Source organism: Schistocerca cancellata, unplaced genomic scaffold (assembly GCF_023864275.1).
Source record: "Schistocerca cancellata isolate TAMUIC-IGC-003103 unplaced genomic scaffold, iqSchCanc2.1 HiC_scaffold_801, whole genome shotgun sequence".
Classification (NCBI taxonomy): domain Eukaryota; kingdom Metazoa; phylum Arthropoda; class Insecta; order Orthoptera; family Acrididae; genus Schistocerca; species Schistocerca cancellata.
The window spans coordinates 1-20,775 of NW_026046812.1; the positions used below are offsets into that span (position 1 = coordinate 1).

Genomic DNA, 20,775 nt, shown 5'->3' on the forward strand with positions numbered 1-20,775 from the left:
ATCGGCGGCAGACTGCAAAGAAAGCGGTCGTGAAACACGGACTGGGAGCGACTGTCATTTGGCAAACCTTGAAACGGAAAGTCTAAAATACATAAACTGGATATAAAGGCCGTGCACGTTCTGTAATAATCTGTGGACGGCGAAACAGCTCACTCTGGACAGATTACAATGGCGTAACTGATCAGTGACCACTGGGCACGCACGTTGCAATCGGCAGTATATGCGGGGATGAGCTATGGGCGGAGTTTTGGACATACGTTCGCCGACGCGTATCTTAAACAGAGATAAGGATTGACGTCTGTCTTTTTCGTAGAAGATTAAGTTCTGCGTGTAAATTACGAAGACATGTTATGTACCTAATACTTCTAGAGATGTACCTGGTAAAAAGGTCCAAGTTTCGAAGGTACGCGTGGTTTGCTTGACGCTAACTGAGCGTAGAAAGAGGAAATGGGGTAACTAACGAATAAGCTATTGATAAAAATTGAATGTAAAATTGTTAATAACAATGCCCCTCGTAGGGAAGTATTATACAACACGTTTCATTTGTTTATACTGATAACAAAAAAAAGAAAAACATACTGACGTTTCAGGTATGAGGAAATAGTGAATTGATCAAATGTAGCGAAACACGTTGTGGGTGGTCAACCGAGACAGGGGTGCCGTGTGACGTCACACCTCAGTGTGGGCTGCTGTGCGGTTGCTACGGCTGTAGACGCGCCTCAGCCGCTATGGTCACGGCCAGGGTTTCATGAACCACTCGGCTGCAACGGTAGCTCTGTGTTGCCACTATTCTACAGCCATATCTCGGCATTCACTGACTGGTTGTTTGTTGTTGTTGCCACCAAAATTGCAGCAATTATTCACACTGTGCAGTATGTAATTCGGTTCGCCCTCTTACTAAATATTGAGTACATAAAGTTACAGATGAATTCCATGTAGATGTAATCACAGAATCATTCCTATGCCGCAACAGAAAATGCTCTGACTGTAGAATTGTTACCCTGGATGATTGCATGCTAAACGCAAAACTGCTATTTTGCTCGTTCTTTACCTAAGAAAGATACGATAGTAGTAATACAAACAGACGACTTGGACATGAGTTATGGCCTCAGTTAAGTGCAGTTCATAAGGAGTAGTCAGAATCAGTCGTCTGTAAATTGAGAAGTGGCAAGGACGAAAACTTTTAATCAGTTTGTATATCGAGGGTACATTGCAGATTCCTGTGATAGCCCTTAGTTCCACTGCGTAGTTTATTGTTTAAAATTGTCATAGCATTAAACCACCAGGATCGTTGAGTTTGACTGCTAGTTGCCGCTTTCGTTACTTCTTTCCATTTTCATTTATATCGTAGAACCCCTTATACTTGGAGAAATTTGAATTTTAACTGCCATCATTCCGTGGCGGCAACAATCGACCGCTGATGCAGCGATAGAGCTCTGTGGGTCGCACAGTACGGGAAACGACCGAGAACTAGACGAGACATATTCATTGCTGCTTTCTGCAATTGCGGTTAATATCGAAAGTAGCACACGATTAATACAATAGCTTTACAAGAATGTGATGCATGTATCGTAATCAAAGTCTTAACTGTATTGTTCGCCGAAACTTTCAAAAATGACCATTCTACGTGAATCTATTGTGAAACGAATCAAAATTATATACACCTCTTAACCGAGCCAGTCAATTTACTTCTCGCATCGTCAGTCAGGATGACCATGTTGTGTCTTTGCATTAAGCTTTGGAAGATGTTCACTACAACAACAACTTGCAATGTCATTTTACTTACGAAATTTATATTATCTCAGCAAACAAGAAGTGAATCATGACGATGTGTGTAGCTTACCTGGCCCCATAAACTGAGTAGCTGTGACGTAAAGTCTTTATGTTATCTCGTTATATGCATACGACAGAGTAACGAATCTGCCCCTTGGATGGGACAGTGTACCGATACGAATTGTTAAGCTCTGTCTGTGGAAACAAATAATCGCTTTTAGTTTCTCCTGACCAGAGACTACTTTTATTCTACTTACTAACAATGTCAACAATATCGGAAGGTGGTAAATGTTTCCCATATTCCTTAATGTAGGTGAGCGACAAGAATAAAATACTGCTGTAAGTTACACGATGGCGATATCGAGACATCAGTATGAACCATGCAACAGAATTCTTTGCGGAGGTTTCAAACACATGGTGGCATTACACTAGGCCCTGAATCACAGCTATCGAACTGATTCGGTCAATTTAAGAGTTTCACATGTGTGTCTGTGCACGATTTTCGCTGGATGCTTACTAAGATTGCAAGGGGGGGGGCGGGAATGGTTACCTCATCCAAACTAAGCGACAGAGGTGGATACGTATGTGACACTTATCCATAGCTTTCATACTGACTGCATGCGATGAAAGAGTTGAGTTTATAAAATGTGATACATTATGAATCCATAAACAGCATAGGGAGCTCCCTAAAAGCAAGTAGGTTGAAAGACTTTATGTATGAGGCAAACACTGATATTATTCTAGTACAGAAGTAAAGGATACTGCACTACACGATGTATTGGGATATAGTGCTGTAATTAATGCTGGAACTGGAGATGAATTAGAGACCGTGATACTCGCGAAAGAGGGCATAATAGTGGATCACGTTGAAAACTCACGTGTAATACAGTTGTAGCTTGTACTGTTTACAACACCTGGCTATTTAATATATATGTTCCACCTGGTAGCAGTAAACGACGTAAACGAGCAGAGTTTCTTTAAATACGAAATTGTCCCTCTCTTCAGATTTCATTAAGGTAATATCATTTTGGCAGAAGATTTCAAAGGCGCCCGTCCATTGTCTTCTGCTTTTCTAGTGTTTGCAGCCTTTCAGTGTGTGCTGCCTATCCACATTGTGACACTTTACAGTGTGTTGTTATTTCATTGTATGCTTGCTTCCCAGTACATGCTGGGTTTCAGTGTGCAGTACCTTGCCATTGTGTGACGCCTTTCCAATATGTGCTGACTTTTCAGTTTGTGCTGCCTTTCTCAGCATGGGCTGCCTTTGCAGTGTGTGTTGCCTAGTATTGTGCGCCGCCTTTGTAGCATGTGCTGCCTTCGTAGTGTGTGCTACCATTGCATCATGTGCTGCTGTTGCAGCATTTGCATCCTTTGCATGGTGTGCAACCTTTGTAGCATATGCAGCCTTTTTAGCATATGCAGCCATTGCAGCATGTGCTTCCTTTGCAGCTTGTGCTGCCATTCCATTGTGTGCTTGTTTTATAGTGCATATTTCCTTTATAGTGCATGCTGCCTTTCCAAGACAGCGAAGACAGTACGATTTCCAAAGGCAGTACACCGTGTGAAGATAGCACACCTTGTGTAGACAGCACGATTTGCAAAGATGGCACACCTTGCGAAGACAGCATGTCTTGCCAAGACAGCATGTCATGGCAACACAGCATGACTTGCATTGGCAGCACAACTCGTAAAGGCAGAATGACTTACAAAATCAGCTCACCTTGTGAGGACAGCACACCTTGCGAATGCAGAACTCGTAGTGACAAAGCTCGCCTTGCGAAGACAAATAGCCTTACAAAGGCAGCGCGGCTTGGAAAGACAGCACGCCTTGTGATGGAGGAACGCTTAGCAAAAGCAGGACTCCGTGTCGAGGCAGCCAACCTCAAGAAGGCAGCATGCCTTGCGAAGGCAGCATTCCTTGCGAAGGCAGGACGCCTTTTAAAGACAGCACGCCTTGCGAAGGCATCATGCCTTGTAGGGCAGCATGCCATGTGAAGGCAGCACTGCTTGCGAAGACAGCACATCTTGCAAAAACAGCACACCTTGCAAAGACAGAACGCCTTGCAAAGACAGCACACGTTTCAAAGATAGCATACATTGTAGAGACAGCAGAATTTGCAGAGATGGCACGACTTGCAAAGACAGAACAACTTGCAAAGACAGCAAACCATGCAAATACAGCATGCCTTGCAAAGAATTCACAGCTTGCAAAGAATTCACACCTTGCAAAGATGGCACACATTTGAAAGATGGCACACCTTGCCAAGATGGAACACAATTCCCAGACAAAACACCTTGCATAGCCAGAACAGCATGCCTTGACAAGGCAGGACACCTTGACAAGACAGCATGCCTTGAGAAGACAGCACGCATTGCCAAGACAGCACACCTTGCCAAGAAAGCATACCTTGCCAAGACAGCATGCATTGCCAAGACAGCACACCTTGCCAAGACAGCATGCCTTGCCAAGACAGCACAACTTCCTAAAGCAGCATGCCTTGCGAAAACAGGATGGCTAGCGAAGACAGCACGCCCTCAAAAGATGCCATGGCATGCGAAAGCAGCATGCCTTGTGAAGACAGCACACCTTGTGTAGACAGCACGCCTTTTGCAGACAGCCATCCTTAAGTAGACAACTCGCCTTGTGTAGGCAGCATGTCTTATGTAGACAGCACGCCTTGTGTAGACATAACACATTGTGTAGGTAGAATGTCTTCCAAAGACATATTTAGACAGTACGCCATGTGTAGACAGCATGTCATGTGTAGACTGAACGAAATCTGCAGACAGCATGCCATGTGTAGATAGCACGCCATCTGTAGAAAGCACACAATGTGTAGACAGCACGCCTTGATAAGACAGTATGCGTAGCGAAGATAGTATGCATTGCCAAGACAGCACACTTTGCCCAGAGAGCACACATAGCCAAGAAAGCATGCCTTGCCAAGACAGCACGCCTTGCTGAGAAAGCATGCCTTGCTGAGACAGCAGGCCTTAATAAATCAGCACTCCTTGCAAAGACAGCACACCTTGCCAAGACAGCACACCTTGCCAAGATGGCACACCTTACCAAGACAGCACAACCTTGCCAAGACAGCACACCTTGCCAAGACTGCATATCTTGCCAAGAGAGCACACCTTGCCAAGACAGCACTCCTTGCAAAGACTGCACCCCTTGCACAGACAGAAGGCTTGCAAAGACACCACGGCTTGTCAAGACAGTACGACTCACGAAGACAGCATGCCTTGCGAAGGCAGGACGCCTTTTAAAGACAGCACGCCTTGCGAAGGCATCATGCCTTGTAGGGCAGCATGCCATGTGAAGGCAGCACTGCTTGCGAAGGCAGCACATCTTGCAAAGACAGCACGCCTTGCAAAGACAGCACATGTTTCAAAGATAGCATGCATTGCAGAGACAGCAGAATTTGCAGAGATGGCACGATTTGCAAACTCTTAGCTGACTTAGGACACAGCACGTTTTTAGAGATGAAGAGAATCAGATGTCCAGGTCTCATGTTTCAATATGTCTTAAAAAGGTGAGTAAGAACGTAGCCGCCACTTATTGCTATTATGTATGTCATAGCAAATGTTCAAAGTGACCACAGTTGCCATGTTGGCATAGCGCCCGAAATATTCAACTGACACTTGCAATACCGAAAATCCTTCATTTGATGCTGACTTCCTGCTCTGCACTTCGGTCAAATTGTTTTTCCCCACCCTGTTTGTTCTAGACGTGACGCGACAGTAATGGTCGAGTGCTGAGCCATCCAATACACTTCGTCTATGGTAGAAAGTGCTAAATACGGCAAAATGACGGAATGCATTACGAGCGACTTATAACTTTGAAGTTCAGTAGACAGTAACTACGTAAAAACACATGCGATACATTTAACCAAATCGTTGGAAATAGTAGTAGAATTGCTGTACCCATAATTTTCCATGCCTTCAACTGCAGCCACGAACTTCCTCGATCGATCTGCGATTCACGGTATATCCACACACACATATATCCTACTTCCAACACATCTTCATTACAGCTGCAAATTGCGTCTTCCTCCTTTCGAAACAAGCAGGAAAGTTTAGTTTTGGAAAGCCTATATCGTGTTTACAGTAAAGCAGTCCAATTTACTTTTGTTTTCCTGTTTATTTTTCTGCTCTGCCCAACCCGTAACTTTTATCGATTTGTTCGTTGCATGTTAGTTTTTTGCCAGCACTCCTAGCGAACGCACCACTCCTTGCGAAGGCAGCACTCCTTGCGAAGGCAGCAGTCTGTGCAAAGGCAGCACTCCTTGCAAATGCAGCACTCCTTGCGAAGGCACCACCCCTTGCGAAGGCAGCACTCCCTGCGAAGGCAGCCCTAATTGCGAAGGCAGCACTCCTTCCAAAGGCAGCACTCCTTGTGAAGGCAGCACTCCTTGCGAAGGCAGCACTCCTTGAAAGGCAGCACTCCCTGCGGAGGCAGCACTCCTTGGAAGGCAGCACTCCTTGCAAAGGCAGCACTCCTTGCGAAGGCACACTCCTTGCAAAGGCAGCACTCACTGCGAAGGCAGCACTCCTTGCGAAGGCACCACCCCTTGTGAAGGCAGCACTCCCTGCGAAGGCAGCACTCCGTGCGAGGGCAGCACTCCCTGCGAAGGGAGCAAACCCTAGTGAAAGCAGCACTCCGTGCGAAGGCAGCAATCCTAGCAAACGCAGCACCCCCAGTGAAGGCATCACTCCTAGCGAAGGCAGCACTCCTAGCGAAGGCAGCACTCCTTGCGACGGCAGCACCCTGTGCAAAGGCAGCACTCCGTGCAAAGGCAGCACTACATGCGAAGGCACCATTCATAGCGAGGGCAGCACTCCGTGTGAAGGCACCACCCCTTGCGAAGGCAGCACTCCCTGCGAAGGCAGCACTTGTAGCGAAGGCACCACACCTAACGAAGGCAGCACTCCTAGCGAAGGCAGCACTCCCTGCGAAGGCAGCACTCATAGCAAAGGCAGCACTCATAGCAAAGGCAGCACTCCTTGCGAAAGCAGCAATCCTTGCGAAGGCAGCACTCTGTGCAAAGGCAGCACTCCGTGCAAAGGCAGCACTCTGGGCAAAGGCAGCACTCCGTACGAAGGCAGTACTCTGTGCAAACGCAGCACTCCATGCGAAGGCAGCACTCCCTGCAAAGGCAGCACTCCTTGCGAAGGCAGCACTCTGTGCAAAGGCAGCACTCCGTGCGAGGGCAGCACAACGTGTGAAGGCTGCTCTCCGTGTGAAGGCAGCACTCCTTGCAAAGTCAGCTCTCTGTGCGAAGGCAGCACTACGTTCGTAGGCACCATCCCTTGCGAAGGCAGCACTCCCTGCGAAGGCAGCACTCCCTGCGAAGGCAGCACTACTAGCGAAGGCAGGACTCCTAGCGAAGGGAGCACTCCTAGCGAAGGCAGCACTCTTTGTGAAGGCGGCACTCCTTGCGAAGGCAGCACCCTCAGCAAAGGCAGCACTCCTTGCGAAGACAGCGCTCCTTGCGAAGGCAGCACTCCCAGGCAGCACTCTGTGCGAAGGCTGCACTCCGTGTGAAGGCAGCACTCTGTGCGAAGGCAGCACTACTTGCGTAGGCAACTACCCTTCCAAAGGCAGAACTCCCTGCGAAGGCAGCACTCCTTGCGAAGGCAACACTCTGTGCAAAGGCAGCACTACGTGCGAAGGCAGCACTCCTTGCGAAGGCAGTACTCCTTGCGAAGGCAGGACTCCTTGCAAAGGCAGCAATCCTTGCGAACGCAGCACTCTGTGCAAAGGCAGCACTCTTTGCGAAGGCAGCACTCCTAGCAAAGGCAACACTCCTTGCGAAGGCAGAACTCCTTGCGAAGGCATTACTCCTTGTGAAGGCAGCACTCCTTGCGAAGGCAGCACTCCTTGCGAAGGCAGCACTCCCTGTGAAGGCAGCACTCCTTGTGAAGGCAGCACTCCTTGCGAAGGCAACCCTCCTTGTGAAGCAGCACTCTGCGCAAAGGCAGCACTCCGTGCGTAGGCACTACTCCTTGCGAAGGCAGCACTCTGTGCAAAGGCAGCACTCCTTGCGAAGGCAGCACTCCTAGCGAAGGCAGCATTCCTAGCGAAGGCAGCACTCCCTGCGAAGGCAGCCCTCCTTGTGAACACAGCACTACGTGCGAAGGCAGCACTCCTTGCGAAGGCTGCACTACTTGTGAAGGCAGCACTATGTCCGAAGGCTGCACTCCTTGCGAAGACAGCACTACGTGCGAAGTCTGCAATCCGTGTGAAGGCAGCACACCGTGCGAAGGCATTACTCTGTGCGAAGGCAGCACAGCACTATGTGTGGAGGCACCAGTCCTCGCGAAGGCAGCACACCCTGCGTAGGCAGCACTCCCTGCAAAGGCAGCACTCCGTGTGTAGGCACCACTCCTTGCGAAGGCAGCACTCCTTGCGAAGGCAGCCCTCCTTGCGAAGGCAGCACTCCTTGCGAAGGCAGCACTCCTTGCGAAGGCAGCACTCCTAGCGAAGGCAGCCCTCCTTGCGAAGGCAGCACTCCTTGCGAAGGCAGCACTCCTTGCGAAGGCACCACTCCTTGCGAAGTCAGCTCTCCCTGCGAAGGCAGCACTACGTGCAAAGGCTGCATTCTGTGCGAACCAGCACTCCGTGCGAAGGCAGCACTCCTTGCGAAGGCAGCACTCCTTGCGAAGGTAGCACTCCTTGCGAAGGCAGCACTCCGTACGAACGCAGCACTACGTGCGTAGGCACCACTCCTTGCGAAGGCAGCACTCCGTGAAAAGGCAACACTCTGTGCGAAGGCAACACTTCAAGCGAAGGCAGCACTCCTTGCGATGGCAGCACTCCTTGCGAAGGCAGCCCTCCTTGCGAAGGCAGCACTACGTGCGAAGGTAGCACCCCTTGCGAAGGCACCACTCCTTGCGAAGGCAGCACTCCATGCGAAGTCAGCTCTCCCTGCGAAGGCAGCACTACGTGTAAAGGCTGCATTCTGTGCGAACCAGCACTCCGTGCGAAGGCAGCATTCTGCACAAAGGCAGCACTCCTTGCGAAGGCAGCACTGCGTGCGAAGGCTGCACTCCGTTTGAAAGAAGCACTCAGCACGAAGGCAGCACTACGTGCTTAGGCAGCACCCCTTGCGAAGGCTGCACTCCTTGCGAAGGCAGCACTCTGTGAAAAGCAACACTCTGTGCGAAGGACGCACTACGTGCGAAAGCTGAACTCCGTGCGAAGACAGCACTCCATCGAAGGCAGCACTACTTGCGTAGGCACCACACCTTAAGGAGGCAGAACTCCCTGCGAAGGCAGCACTCCTAGTGAAGGCAGCACTTCTTGCGAAGACAGCACTCCTCGCGAAGGCAGCACTCTGTCCAAAGGCAGCACTCCATGCGAAAGCAGCATTCCTTGTGAAGGCAGCACTCTGTGTAAAGGCAGATCCCGTGCGAAGGCTGCACTAAGTGCAAAGGCTGCACTCCGTGCAAGGCAGCACTCCGTGCAAAGGCAGCACTCCGTGCAAAGGCAGCACTCTGTGTGAAGGCAGCACTCCTAGCGAAGGCAGCACTCCCTGCAAAGGCAGCACTCCTTGCGAAGCCAGCACCCTGTGCAAAGGCAGCACTCCGTGCAAAGGCAGCACTCCTTGCGTAGGCAGCACTAGTTGCAAAGGCTGCACTTCGTAGCGAATGCAGCACTCCTTGTGAAGGCAGCACTCTGTGCAAAGGCAGCACTCCGTGCAAAGGCAGCACTCTGTGTGAAGGCAGCACTCCTAGCGAAGGCAGCACTCCTTGCGAAGGCAGCACTCCTTGCAAAGGCAGCACTCATTGGAAGGCAGCACTCGGTGCAAAGGCAGTACTCCCTGCGAAGGCAGCAGTACTTGCGAAGGCAATACCCCTTGCGAAGGCAGCCCTCCGTGCGAAGGCAGCACTTCTAGTGAAGGCAGCACTCCTTGGAAGGCAGCACTCCTTGCGAAGGCAGCACTCCTTGCGAAAGCAGTACAACTTGCGAAGGCAACACTCCTTGCGAAGGCAGCACTCCTTGCGAAGGCAGCACTCCTTGTGAACGCAGCACTCCTTGCGAAGGCAACACTCCTTGCAAAGGCAGCACTCCCTGCGAAGGCAGCACTCCTTGCGAAGGCAGCACTCTGTGCGTAGGCTGCAATCCGTGCGAAGACAGCAATCTGTGCAAAGGCAGCACTCCTTGCGAAGGCAACACTCCTTGCGCAAGCTGCACTCCGTATGAAGGCAGCACTCCTAGCGAAGGCAGCACTCCGTCCTAAGGCAGCACTCCTTGGGAAGGCAGCACTCCTTGCGAAGGCAGCACTCCTTGCGAAGGCTGCACTCCTTGCGAAGGCAGCACTCCTTGCGAAGGCAGCACTCCTTGCAAAGGCAGCACTCTGTCAAAGGAAGCACTCCGTGTGAAGGCAGCACTATGTGCGAAGGCTGCACTCCGTGTGAAGGCAGCACTCCTTGCGAAGGCAGCACTCCTTGCGAAGGCAGCACTCCTTGCGAAGGCAGCACTCCTTGCCAAGGCAGCACTCCTAGAGAAGGCAGCCCTCATTGCGAAGGCAGCACTCCTTGCGAAGGCATTTCTTCTTGCGAAGGCAGCACTCCTTGCAAAGGCAGCAACCTGTGCGAAGGCAGCACTATCTGCATAGACACCACTCCTTGCGAGGGCAGCACTCCCTGCGAAGGCAGCAATCCTTGCTGAGGCAGCCCTCTTTGTGAAGGAAGCACTCCTTGCGAAGGCAGCACTCCTTGCAAAGGCAGCACTCTTTGCGAAGGCAGAACTACTTGCAAAGGCAGCATACCGTGCAAAGTAAGCACTACTTGCGATTGTTGCCTTCCGTGCAGAGACAGCACTCCGTGCAAAGGCAGCACTCTGTGCAAAAACAGCACTCCCTGCGAAGGCAGCATACCTTGCGAAGGCACCACCCCATGTGAAGACAGCACTCCCTGCGAAGGCAACCCTCATTGCGAAGGCAGCACTCCTTGTGAAGGCAGCACTCCTTGCGAAGGGAGCACTCCTTACTAAGGCAGCACTCCTTGGAAGGCAGCACTCCTTGGAAGGCAGCACTCCTTGCAAAGGCAGTACTCCCTGCAAAAGCAGAACTACTTGCGTAGGCATTACTCCTTGCGAAGGCAGCACTCCCTGCGAAGGCAGCCCGCTTTGCGAAGGCAGCCCTCGTTGCGAAGGCAGCACTCCTAGCGAAGGCAGCACTCCTTGCGATGGCAGCGCTCCTTGCAAAGGCAGCACTCCTTGCACAGGCAGCACACCTTGCTAAGGCAGCACTCCTTGCGGATGCAGCACTCCCTGTGAAGGCAGCACTCCTTGCGTAGGCACCACTCCTAGCGAAGGCAGCACTCCTTGCGAAGGCAGCTCTCCTTAGAAGGGCAGCACTCCTAGCGAAGGCAGCACTCCTTGCCAAGGCATATCTCCTTGCGAAGGCAGCACTCCTTGCAAAGGCAGCACTCCTTGTGAAGGCAGCACTGCTTGCGAAGGCACCACCCCTTGCGAAGGCAGCACTCCCAGCAAAGGCACCCTCATTGCGAAGGCAGCACTCCTTGTGAAGGCAGCACTCCTTGCGAAGGCAGCACTCCTTGCGAAGGCAGCACTCCTTGCGAAGGCACCACCCCTTGCGAAGGCAGCACTCCCTGCAGAGGTAGCGCTCATTGCGAATTCAGCACTCCTTGCGAAGGCAGCACTCCTTGCGAAGGCAGCACTCCTTGCGAAGGCAGCACTCCTTGCAAAGGCAGCAGTCATTGGAAGGCAGCACTCGTTCAAAGGCAGTACTCCCTGAGAAGGCAGCACTACTGGCGAAGGCATTACCCCTTGCGAAGGCAGCACTCCCTGCGAAGGCAGCCCTCCTCTCGAAGGCAGCCCTCCTTGCGAAGACAGCACTCCTAGCGAAGGCAGCACTCCCTGCGAAAGCAGAACTACTTGCGAAGGCATTACCCCTTGCGAAGGCAGCACTCCCTGCGAAGGCAACCCTCCTTGCGAAAGCAGGACTCCTTGCGAATGCAGCGCTCCTTGCGAAGGCAGCACTCCTTGCGAAGGCAGCACTCCTTGCAAAGGCAGCACTCCTTGTGATGGCAGCGTTCCTTGCAAAGGCAGCACTTCTTCTGAAGGCAGCACACCTTGCGAAGGCAGCACTCCTTGCGGATGCAGCACTCCCTGCGAAGGCAGCACTCCTTGCGAAGGCACCACTCCTTGCGAAGGCAGCACTCCTTGCAAAGGCAGCACTCCCTGCGAAGTCAGCCCTCCTTGCAAAAGCAGGACTCCTAGCGATATCAGCACTCCTTGCGAAGCCAGCTCTCCTTAGAAGGGCAGAACTGCTAGCGAAGGCAGCTCTTCTTGCGAAGGCAGCACTCCTTGCAAAGGCAGCACTCCTTGTGAAGGCACCACCCCTTGCGAAGGCAGAACTCATTGGGAGGCAGCACTCATTGGGAGGCAGCACTCGTTGCAAAGGCAGTACTCCCTGAGAAGGCAGCACTACTTGAAAATGCATGACCCCTTGCGAAGGCAGCACTCCCTGCGATGGCAGCCCTCCTCTCGAAGGCAGCTCTCAGTGCGAAGACAACACTCCTAGCGAAGGCAGCAATCCTTGTGAAGGCAGCACTCCTTTCGAAGGCGGTACTCCTTGCGAAGGCAGCACTCCTTTTGAAGGCAGCACTCCTAGCGAAGGCTGCACACCTTGCGAAGGCAGCACTTCATGCGAAGGCACCACACCCTGCGAATGCAGCTCTCTGCGCAAAGGCAGCACTCCGTGGGAAGGCAGCACTCCGTGCGAAGGCAGCACTCCGTGCGAAGGGAACACTCCTTGCGAAGGCAGCACTCCTTGCGAAGGCAGCACTCCTTGTGAAGGCAGCGCTCCTTTTGCAGGCAGCACTACTTGGAATGCAGCACTCCTTGCAAAGGCAGTATTCCCTGCGAAGGCAGCACTCCTTGCGAAGGCAGCACTCCTTGCGAAGGCAGCATTCTGTGCAAAGGCAGCAACCCTTGCGAAGGCAGCACACTGTGCCAAGGCAGCACTCCTTGCGAAGGCAGCACTACATGCGATGGCATCACTCCCAGCGAAAGCAGCACTCCGTGCGGAGGCGGCAATCCAAGCGAAGGCAGCACTCCCTGTGAAGGCAGCACTCCTAGCAAAGGCAGCACTCCGTGTGAAGGCAGCACTCCTTGCGAAGGCAGCACTCCTTGCGAAGGCACCACTCCTTGCGAAGGCAGCACTCCTTGCGAAGGCAACAGTTCATGCAAAGGGAGCACTCCTTGCGAAGGCAGCACTCCGTGTGAAGGCAGCACTCCTAGCGAAAGCACCACTCCTAGCGAAGGCACCACTTTTAGCGAAGGCACCACTCCTAGCGAAGGCACCACTCCTAGCGAAGGCAGCACTCCTAGCGAATGCAGCACTCCTAGCGAAGGCAGCATTCCCTGCGAAGGCAGCACTCCCTGCGAAGGCAGCACTCCTAGCAAAGGCAGCACTCCTTGCGAAGGCAGCACTCCTTGCGAAAGCAGCACTCCTTGCGAAAGCAGCACTCCTTGCGAAAGCAGCACTGTGTGCAAAGGCAGCACTCCTTGCAAAGGCAGCCCTCTGTGCAAAGTCAGCACTCCGTGCGCAGGCAGCACTCCTTGCAAAGACAGCACTCCTTGCGAAGGCAGCACTCCTTGCGAAGGCAGCACTTCTTGGAAGGAAGCACTCCTTGCGAAGGCATCACTCCTTGCGAAGGCTGCACTCCTTGCGAAGGAAGCACTCCTTGCGAAGGCAGCACTCTGTGCAAAGGCAGCACTCCTTGCGAAGGCAGCACTCCTTGCTAAGGCAGCACTCCTTGCGAAGGCAGCACTCTGTGCAAAGGCAGCACTCGCTGCGAAGGCAGCACTCCTTGCGAAGGCAGCACTCTGTGCAAAGGCAGCACTCTGTGCACAGGCAGCACTCTGTGCTTAGGCAGCACTCTGTGCAAAGGCAGCACTCTGTGCAAAGGCAGCACTCTGTGCAAAGGCAGCACTCCTTGCGAAGGCAGCACTCCTTGCGAAGGCAGCACTCCTTGCGAAGGCAGCACTACGTGCGAAGGCAACACTCCTAGCGAAGGCAGCACTCCGCGCGAAGGCAGCACTCCTAGCGAAGGCAGCACTCTTAGCGAAGGCAACACTCCGTGCGAAGCCAGCACTCCCTGCCAAGGCAGCACTCCTAGCAAAGGCAGCACTCCTAGCAAAGGCAGCACTCTGTGCAAACGCAGCACTCTGTGCAAAGGCAGCACTCTGTGCAAAGGCAGAACTCTGTGCAAAGGCAGCACTCTGTGCAAAGGCAGCACTCTGTGCAAAGTCAGCACTCTGTGCAAAGGCAGCACTCTGTGCAAAGGCAGCACTCCTTGCGAAGGCAGCACTCCTTGCGAAGGCAGCACTCCTTGCGAAGGCAGCACTACGTGCGAAGGCATCACTCGTAGCGAAGGCAGCATTCCGCGTGAAGGCAGCACTCTATGCAAAGGCAGCACTCATTGTGAAGGCAGCACTCCTTGCGAAGGCAGCACTCCTTGCGAAGGCAGCACTCCTTGCGAAGGCAGCACTCCTTGCAAAGGCAGCACTCCTTGCGAAGGCAGCACTCCTTGCGAAGGCAACAGTTCATGCAAAGGGAGCACTCCTTGCGGAGGCAGCACTCTGTGCAATGGCAGCACTCCCTGCAAAGGCAGCACTCTGTGCAAAGGCAGCACTCCTTGCGAAGGCAGCACTCCTTGCGAAGGCATTTCTCCTTGCGAAGGCAGCACTCCTTGCAAAGGCAGCACTCCTTGCAAAGGCAGCACTCCTTGCAAAGGCAGCACTCCTGGCGAAGACAAAACCCCTTGCGAAGACAGCACTCCCTACAAAGGCAGCCCTCGTTGCGAAGGCAGCACTCCTTGCGAAGGCAGCACTCCTTGCGAAGGCAGCACTCCTTGCAAAGGCAGCACTCCTTGCAAAGGCAGCACTCATTGGAAGGCAGCACTCGTTGCAAAGGCAGTACTCCCTGCGAAGGCAGCAGCACTTGCAAAGGCATTACCCCTTGCAAAGCAGCACTCTCTGCGAAGGGAGCCCTTCTTGCGAAGGCAGCCCTCCGTGCGAAGTTAGCACTTCTAGCGAAGGCAGCACTCCTTGGAAGGAAGCACTCCTTGCGAAGGCAGCACTCCTTGCGAAGGCAGTATTACTTGCGAAGGCAACACTCCTTGCGAAGGCAGCACTCCTTGCGAAGGCAGCACTCGTTGTGAACGCAGCACTCGTTGCGAAGGCAACACTCCTTGCAAAGGCAACACTCCCTGCGAAGGCAGCACTCCTTGCGAAGGCAGCACTCCTTGCGAAGGCAGCACTCTGTCAAAGGAAGCACTCCATGTGAAAGCAGCACTATGTGCGAAGGCTGCACTCTGTGCGAAGGCAGCACTCCTTGCGAAGGCAGCACTCCTTGCGAAAGCAGCACTCCTTGCGAAGGCAGCACTCCTAGCGAAGGCAGCCCTCATTGCGAAAGCAGCACTCCTTGCGAAGACAGCACTCTTTGCGAAGGGAGCACTCCTTGCGAAGGCAGCACTCCTTGGAAGGCAGCACTCCTTGCAAAGGCAGTACTCCCTGCGAAAGCAGAACTACTGGCGAAGGCATTACCCCTTGCGAAGGCAGCACTCCCTGCGAAGGCAGCCCTCTTTGCGAAGGCAGCCCTCCTTGCGAAGGCAGCACTCCTAGCGAAGGCAGCACTCATTGCGATGGCAGCGCTCCTTGCAAAGGCAGCACTCCTTGCGAAGGCAGCACACCTTGCGAAGGCAGCACTCCTTGCGGATGCAGCACTCCCTGTGAAGGCAGCACTTCTTGTGAAGGCACCACTCCTTGCGAAGGCAGCACTCCCTGCAAAGGCAGCACTCCCTATGAAGGCAGCCCTCCTTGCGAAAGCAGCACTCCTAGCGAAGGCAGCACTCCTTGCGAAGGCAGCTCTCCTTAGAAGGGCAGCACTCCTAGCGAAGGCAGCACTCCTTGCGAAGGCATAGCTCCTTGCGAAGGCAGCACTCCTTGCAAAGGCAGCACCCCTTGCGAAGGCACCACCCCTTGCGAAGGCAGCACTCCCAGAAAGGCAGCCCTCATTGCGAAGGCAGCACTCCTTGCGAAGGCAGCACTCCTTGCGAAGGCAGCACTCCTTGCGAAGGCAGCACTCCTTGCGAAGGCACCACCCCTTGTGAAGGCAGCACTCCCTGCAAAGGCAGCCCTCATTGCAAAGGCAGCACTCCTTGCGAAGGCAGCACTCCTTGCAAAGGCAGCACTCCTTGCGAAGGCAGCACTCCTTGCGAAGGCAGCACTCCTTGCGAAGGCAGCACTCCTTGCGAAGGCAGCACTCCTTGCGAAGGCAGCACTCCTTGCGAAGGCAGCACTCATTGGAAGGCAGCACTCGTTCAAAGGCAGTACTCCCTGAGAAGGCAGCACTACTTGCGAAGGCATTACCCTTTGCGAAGGCAGCACTCCCTGCGAAGGAAGCCCTCCTCTCGAAGGCAGCCCTCCTTGCGAAGACAGCACTCCTAGCGAAGGCAGCACTCCTTGTGAAGGCAGCACTCCTTGCGAATGCAGTACTCCTTGCGAAGGCAGTACTCCTTGCGAAAGCAGCACTCCTTGCAGAGGCAGCACTCCTTGTGAATGCAGCACTCCTTGCGAATGCAACACTCCTTCCGAAGGCACCACCCCTTGCGAAGGCAGCACTCCCTGCGAAGGCATTACCCCTTGCGAAGGCAGCACTCCCTGCGAAGGCAGCCCTCCTTGCGAAGGCAGCACTCCTTGCAAAGGCAGCACTCCTTGCGAAGGCAGCACTCCTTGCGAAGGCAGCACTCCCTGCGAAGGAAGCCCTCCTCTCGAAGGCAGCCCTCCTTGCGAAGACAGCACTCCTAGCGAAGGCAGCACTCCTTGTGAAGGCAGCACTCCTTGCGAATGCAGTACTCCTTGCGAAGGCAGTACTCCTTGCGAAAGCAGCACTCCTTGCAGAGGCAGCACTCCTTGTGAATGCAGCACTCCTTGTGAGGGCAGCACTCCTAGCGAAGGCAGCACTCCTTGCGAAGGCAGCACTCCTTGAGAAGGCAGTACTCCTTGCAAAGGCAGCACTCCTTGCGAAGGCAGCATTCCTTGCGGAGGCACCACGCCTTCCGATCGCAGCACTCCTTGCGAAGGCAACACTGCTGGCGAAGGCAGCACTCCTTGCGAAGGCAGCACTCCTTGCGAAGGAAGTACTCCTTGCAAAGGCAGCACACCCTGCGAAGGCAGCACTCCTTGCGAAGGCTGCACTCTGTACGAAGGCAACACTCCTAGGGAAGGCAGCACTCTGTCCCAGGGCAGCACTCCTTGGGAAGGCAGTACTCCTTGCGAAGGCAGCACTCCTTGCAAAGGCAGCACTCCTTGCGAAGGCAGCACTCCTTGCGAAGGCAGCACTCTTTGCGAAGGGAGCACTCCTTGGGAAGGCAGCACTCCTTGGAAGGCAGCACTCCTTGCAAAGGCAGTACTCCCTGCGAAAGCAGAACTACTTGCGAAGGCATTACCCCTTGCGAAGGCAGCACTTCTTGCGAAGGCAGCCCTCCTTGCGAAAACAGGACTCCTTGCGAATGCAGCACTCCTTGAGAAGGCAGCACTCCTTGCGAAGGCAGCACTCCTTGCGAAGGCACCACTCCTTGTGAAGGCAGCACTCCTTGCGAAGGCAACAGTTCATGCAAAGGGAGCACTCCTTGCGGAGGCAGCACTCTGTGCAATGGCAGCACTCCCTGCAAAGGCAGCACTCTGTGCAAAGGCAGCACTCCTTGCGAAGGCAGCACTCCTTGCGAAGGCATTTCTCCTTGCGAAGGGAGCACTCCTTGCAAAGGCAGCACTCCTTGCAAAGGCAGCACTCCTTGCAAAGGCAGCACTCCTGGCGAAGACAAAACCCCTTGCGAAGACAGCACTCCGTACAAAGGCAGCCCTCGTTGCGAAGGCAGCACTCCTTGCGAAGGCAGCACTCCTTGCGAAGGCAGCACTCCTTGCAAAGGCAGCACTCCTTGCAAAGGCAGCACTCATTGGAAGGCAGCACTCGTTGCAAAGGCAGTACTCCCTGCGAAGGCAGCAGCACTTGCAAAGGCATTACCCCTTGCAAAGCAGCACTCTCTGCGAAGGGAGCCCTTCTTGCGAAGGCAGCCCTCCGTGCGAAGTTAGCACTTCTAGCGAAGGCAGCACTCCTTGGAAGGAAGCACTCCTTGCGAAGGCAGCACTCCTTGCGAAGGCAGTACTACTTGCGAAGGCAACACTCCTTGCGAAGGCAGCACTCCTTGCGAAGGCAGCACTCGTTGTGAACGCAGCACTCGTTGCGAAGGCAACACTCCTTGCAAAGGCAACACTCCCTGCGAAGGCAGCACTCCTTGCGAAGGCAGCACGACTTGCGAAGGCAGCACTCTGTCAAAGGAAGCACTCCATGTGAAAGCAGCACTATGTGCGAAGGCTGCACTCTGTGCGAAGGCAGCACTCCTTGCGAAGGCAGAACTCCTTGCGAAAGCAGCACTCCTTGCGAAGGCAGCACTCCTAGCGAAGGCAGCCCTCATTGCGAAAGCAGCACTCCTTGCGAAGACAGCACTCTTTGCGAAGGGAGCACTCTTTGCGAAGGCAGCACTCCTTGGAAGGCAGCACTCCTTGCAAAGGCAGTACTCCCTGCGAAAGCAGAACTACTGGCGAAGGCATTACCCCTTGCGAAGGCAGCACTCCCTGCGAAGGCAGCCCTCTTTGCGAAGGCAGCCCTCCTTGCGAAGGCAGCACTCCTAGCGAAGGCAGCACTCATTGCGATGGCAGCGCTCCTTGCAAAGGCAGCACTCCTTGCGAAGGCAGCACACCTTGCGAAGGCAGCACTCCTTGCGGATGCAGCACTCCCTGTGAAGGCAGCACTTCTTGTGAAGGCACCACTCCTTGCGAAGGCAGCACTCCCTGCAAAGGCAGCACTCCCTATGAAGGCAGCCCTCCTTGCGAAAGCAGCACTCCTAGCGAAGGCAGCACTCCTTGCGAAGGCAGCTCTCCTTAGAAGGGCAGCACTCCTAGCGAAGGCAGCACTCCTTGCGAAGGCATATCTCCTTGCGAAGGCAGCACTCCTTGCAAAGGCAGCACCCCTTGCGAAGGCACCACCCCTTGCGAAGGCAGCACTCCCAGAAAGGCAGCCCTCATTGCGAAGGCAGCACTCCTTGCGAAGGCAGCACTCCTTGCGAAGGCAGCACTCCTTGCGAAGGCAGCACTCCTTGCGAAGGCACCACCCCTTGCGAAGGCAGCACTCCCTGCAAAGGCAGCCCTCATTGCAAAGGCAGCACTCCTTGCGAAGGCAGCACTCCTTGCGAAGGCAGCACTCCTTGCGAAGGCAGCACTCCTTGCGAAGGCAGCACTCCTTGCGAAGGCAGCACTCCTTGCGAAGGCAGCACTCATTGGAAGGCAGCACTCGTTCAAAGGCAGTACTCCCTGAGAAGGCAGCACTACTTGCGAAGGCATTACCCCTTGCGAAGGCAGCACTCCCTGCGAAGGAAGCCCTCCTCTCGAAGGCAGCCCTCCTTGCGAAGACAGCACTCCTAGCGAAGGCAGCACTCCTTGTGAAGGCAGCACTCCTTGCGAATGCAGTACTCCTTGCGAAGGCAGTACTCCTTGCGAAAGCAGCACTCCTTGCAGAGGCAGCACTCCTTGTGAATGCAGCACTCCTTGCGAATGCAACACTCCTTCCGAAGGCACCACCCCTTGCGAAGGCAGCACTCCCTGCGAAGGCATTACCCCTTGCGAAGGCAGCACTCCCTGCGAAGGCAGCCCTCCTTGCGAAGGCAGCACTCCTTGCAAAGGCAGCACTCCTTGCGAAGGCAGCACTCCTTGCGAAGGCAGCACTCCCTGCGAAGGAAGCCCTCCTCTCGAAGGCAGCCCTCCTTGCGAAGACAGCACTCCTAGCGAAGGCAGCACTCCTTGTGAAGGCAGCACTCCTTGCGAATGCAGTACTCCTTGCGAAGGCAGTACTCCTTGCGAAAGCAGCACTCCTTGCAGAGGCAGCACTCCTTGTGAATGCAGCACTCCTTGTGAGGGCAGCACTCCTAGCGAAGGCAGCACTCCTTGCGAAGGCAGCACTCCTTGAGAAGGCAGTACTCCTTGCAAAGGCAGCACTCCTTGCGAAGGCAGCATTCCTTGCGGAGGCACCACGCCTTCCGATCGCAGCACTCCTTGCGAAGGCAACACTGCTGGCGAAGGCAGCACTCCTTGCGAAGGCAGCACTCCTTGCGAAGGAAGTACTCCTTGCAAAGGCAGCACACCCTGCGAAGGCAGCACTCCTTGCGAAGGCTGCACTCTGTACGAAGGCAACACTCCTAGGGAAGGCAGCACTCTGTCCCAGGGCATCACTCCTTGGGAAGGCAGTACTCCTTGCGAAGGCAGCACTCCTTGCAAAGGCAGCACTCCTTGCGAAGGCAGCACTCCTTGCGAAGGCAGCACTCTTTGCGAAGGGAGCACTCCTTGGGAAGGCAGCACTCCTTGGAAGGCAGCACTCCTTGCAAAGGCAGTACTCCCTGCGAAAGCAGAACTACTTGCGAAGGCATTACCCCTTGCGAAGGCAGCACTTCTTGCGAAGGCAGCCCTCCTTGCGAAAGCAGGACTCCTTGCGAATGCAGCACTCCTTGAGAAGGCAGCACTCCTTGCGAAGGCAGCACTCCTTGCGAAGGCACCACTCCTTGCGAAGGCAGCACTCCTTGCAAACGCAGCACTCCCTGCGAAGTCAGCCCTCCTTGCGAAAGCAGGACTCCTAGCGATGGCAGCACTCCTTGCGAAGCCAGCTCTCCTTAGAAGGGCAGCACTCCTAGCGAAGGCAGCACTCCTTGCGGAGGCAGCACTCCTTGCGAAGGCAGCACTCCTTGCGAAGGCAGCACTCCTTGCAAAGGCAGCACTCCTTGCAAAGGCAGCACTCCTTGTGAAGGCACCACCCCTTGCGAAGGCAGAACTCCCTGCAAAGGCAGCCCTCATTGCGAAGGCAGCACTCCTTGCGAATGCAGCACTCCTTGCGAAGGCAGCACTCCTTGCGAAGG

At 54.4% G+C, this 20,775-nt stretch overlaps 2 protein-coding genes across 2 annotated transcripts; one reads left to right on the plus strand and one right to left on the minus strand.

The window, feature by feature from the left end:
• Window positions 1–6,130: 6,130 nt before the first annotated feature.
• On the minus strand, window positions 6,131–8,378 carry LOC126143456 (uncharacterized). The gene is made up of 3 exons (XM_049915381.1): window positions 8,111–8,378; window positions 7,368–8,007; window positions 6,131–7,247 (listed from the first exon to the last, which is right to left on the minus strand). The coding sequence occupies exons 1-3, from the start codon at window positions 8,376–8,378 to the stop codon at window positions 6,131–6,133; spliced, it is 2,025 nt and encodes a 674-aa protein (XP_049771338.1).
• A 3,868-nt stretch (window positions 8,379–12,246) lies between these two features.
• On the plus strand, window positions 12,247–15,098 carry LOC126143457 (uncharacterized). The gene is made up of 2 exons (XM_049915382.1): window positions 12,247–13,512; window positions 13,683–15,098. Exons 1-2 carry the CDS (start codon window positions 12,247–12,249, stop codon window positions 15,096–15,098), a joined length of 2,682 nt encoding a protein of 893 aa, XP_049771339.1.
• The last annotated feature ends 5,677 nt before the right edge of the window (window positions 15,099–20,775 follow it).